Source organism: Symphalangus syndactylus, chromosome 6, assembly GCF_028878055.3.
Source record: "Symphalangus syndactylus isolate Jambi chromosome 6, NHGRI_mSymSyn1-v2.1_pri, whole genome shotgun sequence".
NCBI lineage: Eukaryota > Metazoa > Chordata > Mammalia > Primates > Hylobatidae > Symphalangus > Symphalangus syndactylus.
Genome location: NC_072428.2, coordinates 37,624,300 through 37,631,441, shown reverse-complemented (window position 1 = coordinate 37,631,441; position 7,142 = coordinate 37,624,300). Strand labels below are relative to the sequence as shown.

The window sequence follows — 7,142 nt, the reverse complement described above, 5'->3', positions numbered from 1 at the left end:
TTTTTTTGAGGAAAGGACAGGGGTACTGGTGGCTTCATGATGGCCAAGAAAAGAGAATCAATGGAGAGGAACTGATCCAAGGTGATGAAGATGTGGGTATACCATCATACTGAAGAACCCCTTGAGATGGGGAGAGGAGGTTTTGCAGGGACAGAAATAGAGACATCTGTCTCATTTACCTATAATTCAGTTTGTTTCATTCACATGTCATGCACCTAGCAGCAAAACACCTTTCCAAATCTCTGTCTCTAGTGGAAAGAGCCCAGCTGCCCAAGAGGCAGCTGAGTCCTAAGTCTTGGCCCTGATCTGGAGCATCAGCTATGTGCTGTAGTGCAGATCACTTAGGCTCTAGTCTAAGCTTCAGTTTTCTCATTAGTGAAATGGGGTTAACAATAATACCTACTTCATAGTGTTGCTGTTTGCTGCTCAGCTACTGGTCTGGGGGCAGTGTCTCTGGTGTGTTTTGAGTCTAGGCCATATGACCAATGATGTCACAATGCCCTACTAGATTTCAGCTTCTCCACTAGGGAGTTGTGGATCCTTTGGAGCCAAGGACTCAAACAGACATGCGAGACCTCTACCAACCGAAGGTGTCGTAAGCACACTCCTTTGCCAAGATCTTGGTGAATAGTCTTTCACTGTGCAACTGTATTTTAGAAATTGTTTTACGTTTGATCATGATTGTGCTTGGCTGGATGTTTTTTGTTGGACTTGCATGTTACATGGGCACGTTTCCAGAGTTGATGGTAAGTAATGGCTCTGCCTGTAAATCCCTGGTGGTCAGTCCTGGTGCTGGCTCATCTTCCTGTCTGGGTTTTCTGACCAAATGGGAAAGATACTTGAGGTCTCACCACTAACTGGAAGTCAGAATGTGATGGGAACAAAGTTAGTGTCCCAGGCTACCAGGCTACTTCTCATCCCACTAGGGACATCCTTTTTTATTATTATTATTATTATTTTGAGATGGAGTTTCGCTCTTGTTGCCCAGGCTGGAGTGCAGTGGCGCGATCTTGGCTTACTGCGGCCTCCGCCTCTCAGGTTCAAGCAATTCTCCTGCCTCAGCCTCCCGAGCAGCTGGGATTACAGGCACGCGCCACCACGCCTGGCTAATTTTGTGTTTTTAGTAGAAACGGGGTTTCTCCATGTTGGTCAGGCTGGTCTCAAAGTCCCGACCTCAGGTGATCCACCCACCTCGGCCTCCCAAAGTGCTGGGATTACAGGCATGAGCCACTGTGCCGGGCTGGGGACATCCTTTTTTTTTTTGAGACAGAGTCTTGCTCTGTCGCCCAGGCTGGAGTACAGTGGCGCGATCTCGGCTCAAACAAGCTCCGCCTCCTGGGTTCACACCGTTCTCCTGCCTCAGCCTCCCTAGTAGCTGGGACTACAGGCTCCCACCACCATGCTTGGCTAATTTTTTGTATTTTTAGTACAGGCGGGGTTTCACTGTGTTAGCCAGGATGGTCTAGATCTCCTGACCTCGTGATCTGCCTGCCTCGGCCCCCAAAGTGCTGGGATTACAGGTGTGAGCCACTGGGCCCGGCCAGGACATCCTTTTAAGTCTTTTTTTGTTTCCCCCTCCCTTGCATATATAGCTGTACTTGTTTCAAAGCACTATGGAATTTGCAAGGGGTCTGCTGGAGACCATATTTGACTTGTGGATTTCAGGCCAAGTGGATCGGTGGTTGTTGCTAGGAAGGGGGACGGTAGAGATTGGTGGGACCTTTTAGCAGCCCTTCTAGTCAGCACACAGAGGCGGTTACCCACTGGGCCAATGGGTAGAGCCATCTCTGCCCTTGAATTTTCTTTCTGACTCAGCCTCCAACTCTGAAGTGGCAGGAGAGGTGGCCTGTTCAGGAGAGCAAGACACAACTGAGGAGGCGGACTTTAGGTGAAGATCTGCTGCAGTAAGTAGGTGGTCAGGTCTGGTGGGCTGGATTCCTCCCTTTCCAAGGTACTTGGTAGCACCCTGAAGTCTCAGTGGAGAGCGTTTATTCCTCTGGAAAATATAATAAACTGTGGAAGGGGAAATGATTTGGTGAGTACTGCTGAGGACAGCAGGCCAAAGTTGTCTATTAATAACCATGTCTCATAGGTGCTGTTTTGAAGACGGTTCCCGTCTATTTTTCTCCTCACAACACTGTAATATACTATTAATAGCATTCTTTTTTTTTTTTTTTTCTGAGACAGGTGTTGCTCTGTCACCCAGGCTGGAGTGAGGTGCAAGCAGTCTTCCCACCTCAACTTCTTGAGTAGCTGATCCTCAGGCACATGCCACCATGCCTGGCTAATTTTTATTTTGTGTAGAAACAGGGTCTCACTATGTTGCCCAGGCTGGTCTTGAACTCCAGGCCTCAAGTGGTCCTCCAGCCTTGGCCTCCTAGAGTGCTGGGATTGCAGGCATGAGCCACCATGCCTTGCCAGGACCAGCATTTTTAATGTCCCTCTTGGCAGATCCTGAAACTGGAGTTAACATTGAACTTGAGTTTAGGTCCTAACTTTGTGACTTTCTAGCTGTGTGACCTTGGGAAAGTTTAATTACTTTCTTTGAACCTCAGTTTCAAAGTTTCTTCTGTACAACAGGAGATATCTGAGTATCTTACTATTTTTGTGAAGATTATATTTGAGAATTAATATAAAGCCTTTAATACAAAGCTTAAAAATTGGCATTTAGTAAAATACTAACTTAACAACAAGCAAATAATGAACCAGTCAACAAAGATTTACTGGTGACAGTGACATCAACTATTTACCTGAGGCCACACACAGTAGCTTGTTGGTAAAGGTGGGATGTGAGCACAGATCTCTGTCTCTGGACTAAATAGCCTCCCATACTCATTCCACTAGACCAGCCTGCCTACAGGAAACACTAATAGCAGTATCCCTTTTAGCAGACCATTTCCTGGCTTTCTTACATTTCACTCCATTTCATTCAGACCTGTTTTTTTTTCAGAGCTGTTCCTATTGTTAGAGAAACTTAACTCGGAGAGTTTTAATAATATACTGATTACAGGAGCAGAAGGTTTTTTGGAAGCTACTCCAGAAGTTAGGGGTGTTCAGCCCCAGCCCCAGGTATACTAAGAGCAAGACATGATGGTTGGGGTTTTTTATCTCCATCTGCCCCAGGATTTCTGTGAATGCATTAGCCCAAAGCTGTCAGAAGTTTGTGGCAGTCCTGACCAGACCACTTAAACTATTCTGTGCCTCAGTTTCTCCAGCTGCAAAATGAGTAAAACAGACAGCCCATCTTCCTTCTCTTCCCTTCTCAGGAAAGTTGTAAATAGGCTCACCCTACATGATGAGAGTTTAACTGCTGTACCATTTTACAAAATGCAAGATTTCTTTTTTGAACAGCCTAACAATAGCATATTATTTGCTCATGGCATACCTAGCCAGCTAATTCTCTTAATGAACCCAGGCTTTTTTTCTTTTGCATAGTATCTGATTGCACAAAGCCAGTAGTTAAACATTTTGACAGGTGATGAGTTAATGAGTATGATGCCAGCTAGGTCCAAATCACAGACACACCAGAGCACAGGGCCCTTTTGATAAATTTTCTTTAACCCAACGCATCTAGCATCCTGGCCAACCATCCCATAGGTGCTCATGCTGACTGGGTTGCCAAGGTATCATATCATAATGATATCATAATGGGTGTCTGAGCTCTGCCCCCCTAAATGGCCATGAGGAGCCACTTCAATTCAGACTAGGCCACGAAGCTCCTTAGTGGGGAGCTGCCATGCTGGGCCATCCACCATCTGGATTCCTAGGACTCAGGGAATAGAACACTGCACCTTCCAGAAGCACTTGTTTCTTCTTGGGCACACCACCAGCTGAGAAAGAAGCCTCATGATGATTGTTGTCTTATGGATGCTTCTCATTGCAGGAACCATGTGGAAGGGATATAAATATCCCCCAGGAGGGGTAAGTGTACCTTCAACTTTGTTCTCTATTCCTACTTTGAAATGCATTCCCGCCGCCAAAAACAAAGCATGAAAATCCAACTCTAGTATCATTAGAAACAAATACTTTTATTAATTTTTTAAAGTTACTGTAGCTGTTGGAAGGGTTCCCATTTTCTTTCACGTGATCTTTAAGGCCCAGAGTCAAAGCTTTCTGAGTTGGGCAGCCTTGTCTCTGTTGTGCTAATGGACATTTTGTATGCCCAGTCTTTGATGCCATTTCCTAAGCATCAGTCCACTTCAGAAATCCAAACTTCTCTCTTCCACAACTAAACACTAGTGTGTAAAAGGGATCTGGTGGCAGATGTCTTTCCTCTCTTCGCCTGCTAGACCTTGGAATTTCTGTCTTTTCTCTGCCTCTTGTCAGCTCCCCAGTGCTAAGCTCCCCTTGCATCCGGGATCAGAGGCATTAGGTGAGACAGAATTGGAGGTAACCTCCCCTGCCAGTCCTTGCCTGGGAGGCCAAATGCCTAAGCCCCCACACTAGAAACCACCAGGCCCACATGACACACACTTTCTTTTTTCCCCCACAGACCCCAGTGGAAGTAAACAAGGATGATCCTGGTGAAGTAATGCAGTTCTGAAGCTCACCTGAGCAGCTGTACAGTTCCTGTTGTTGGTTTCGCATAAAGTAATTGCACATTATGTTGTCATATTTTAAGAAGTTACTGCACTTTTAAAGATGAATAAAGACTTAGCATTCTGTTAGCTTGTAACAGGGAGACAGAAGGTAGGGAAGTAGTTGAGTGGATGGGAGGCAATTGAGTCCTTCTGCTACATGGTCTCTAAGACTGGCATTAAGATACTGAGTTCGGCCTGGCACGATGGCTCACCTGTGTAACCTCAGCACTTTGGGAGGCCAAGGCAGGTGGATCATCTAGGGTCAGGAGTTCAAGACCAGCCTTGCCAACATGTTGAAACCCCGTCTCTACTAAAAATACAAAAAATTAGCTAAGGCATGGTGTGGTGGCACATGTCTGTAGTCCCAGCTACTTGGGAGGCAGTGGTTGCAGTGAGCTGAGATCGGCCACTGCACTCCAGCCTGGGCGACAGAGTGAGACTCAGTCTCAAAAGAAAAAAAAAGAACTCTAAGCTTATACCATGTGGGGTAAGAACCTCATTTTTAATATTAGGGTTAGATACTGAAGTCTAATTATCCTAATCCTTAAAATAACCTTCTGAAGCTATTAGCCTCATCTTGCAAAATGGCAAAAATGAAGTTGAGGGGCATGTGTATCTTGCCAACACACACAGCCCTGGGCTGCAGAGTCGATACAGGCCTTTTCCCTTCACACTTTCATGTGCCAAGGAAAAGAGCCAAACAAGAGACTGTGGGATATCCAAGATCTTGCTGTTTAAGTGTCTCCCTCACCTGAAAACCCAAGAAGTTAGGCTGGGCATGGTAGCTCACGCCTGTAATCCCAGCACTTTGGGAGGCCGAGGCAGGCGGATCACTTGAGGTCAGGAGTTTGAGACCCGCTTGGCCAACATGGTGAAACCTCGTATCTACTAAAAATACAAAAATTAGCCAGGTGTGGTGGTGGGCACCGGTAATCCCAGCTACTTGGGAGGCTGAGGCAGGAGAATTGCTTGAACCCGGGAGGTGGGGGTTATGGTGAGCCGAGATTGCGCCACTGCACTCCAGCCTGGGTGACAAAGCAAGACCTTGTCTCAAAAAAAAAAAAAAAAAAAAAAAGAAAAAAGAAAACCCAGGAAGTTGCCTGATAATTCTTTTTCATGACTACTGAAAAGAAGGGAGCCTGAGAGAGACCTAACAGGAGTAAATACTTTAAAAACAAATTGTATGGAACTGTAGCCATTCTGAGGATGACTGATACAGTTCCAATATTCAAAAGAAGTGTACCTTTTCCAGCAAAGCAGATCTTCTGTTTACATAGAAAACATTTTATTTGGGAAGTTCGCTTAACTGTTTCTAAGTGTCTCTTTGCAATGAATGGATTACCTTTTTTTAATGGAAAGAAAATAAATTCAAAATCCATAAGCAAAACTTTAGTAATTTCTGACTCTAGGATACTAGCACTTCTATTTCTTATGTGATTTAGACTCAACACTTTCCAGTGAGTTAAGTACTTATATCCTCTGGCTGCAAGCTGTGCCCATTTGCCTCATAATACATTTTTTTTTGAGACAGTCTCGTTCTGTCACCCAGGATAGAGTGTGGTGGCACGATCTCGGCTCACTGCAACCTCCACCTCCCAGGTTCAAGTGATTCTCATGCCTCAGCCCCGAGTAGCGGGGATTACAATGCACGCCACATTTTTGTATTTTTAGTAGAGATGAGGTTTTGCCATGTTGGCCAGGCTGGTCTCAAACTCCCGGCCTCAAGTGATCCACCTGCTTCTACCTCCCAAAGTGCTGGGATTACAGGTGTGAGCCACCGTGCCCAGCCTGCCTCATATACATTTCTAAGGACTCCTCTTCTCAGCCATTTCAAGCTGTTTTTATCATAAGAGATAGGACCCTGCTCATTTTGAGAGGAACCACATACCCAGCTGTGGCCTCCCTCCATTTGAGTGAACTTCCAAAACTTGAGCCACTAAAATAGATTCCATTGCTCTGACCACCTAACAGTTCTCCTAACATGGGTGTCAGAGAGCAGAACAGTTCTCTAAGCTGGTAGGGGGAGAGAAGCTCTATCATGTTAGAGCAGACATGAATGTGTAAGGGAGAATAAGCAGAGGAGTGTGTGCAATAGGCAAACTGTATCTCTGAAGTGTGATGAGTATACCGAGGTTTCTAGCTGGAAAAATGTTCAGGGTGATGAGATAAAGAATATCTCAAAGTTTTAATCAATAAATGCAAACCAGCAAAAATATCAATAAAATATTTTTAATGCCTACAATTTCTTGTATACATAAATTGCAAAACTTTCACCTGTATATGCAAAAGTATATTCTCTTGCAGGTCAACAGCACCAGAAAACAAGCTAAGCTATCTAAAAATTTTTTTAACTTGATTTGTCCATTATGTAAAAGACAGGATGGATTTAATAACTCCAAAGAAATCTCTATCTCACTCTTAATCATACACTAAACATCTGAATATTTAATCACATCCACTCAGAAAATAAATAGTAGTCTAATATATTCAATACATTGAAAACAACCAGTCTCTCTTCATATATTTATTCTCTTTCCAAACATGTTTTGGTCTCCTGCTATA

The 7,142-nt window shown here is 44.5% G+C and overlaps 1 protein-coding gene across 1 annotated transcript; it reads left to right on the top strand.

The window, feature by feature from the left end:
* The first annotated feature begins 514 nt into the window (after window positions 1–514).
* Window positions 515–4,604, top strand: MISFA (mitochondrial sheath formation associated). Its single transcript, XM_055282227.2, has 4 exons — window positions 515–746; window positions 1,816–1,904; window positions 3,884–3,921; window positions 4,493–4,604. The coding sequence occupies exons 1-3, from the start codon at window positions 678–680 to the stop codon at window positions 3,903–3,905; spliced, it is 180 nt and encodes a 59-aa protein (XP_055138202.1). The 5' UTR covers window positions 515–677; the 3' UTR covers window positions 3,906–3,921; window positions 4,493–4,604.
* The last annotated feature ends 2,538 nt before the right edge of the window (window positions 4,605–7,142 follow it).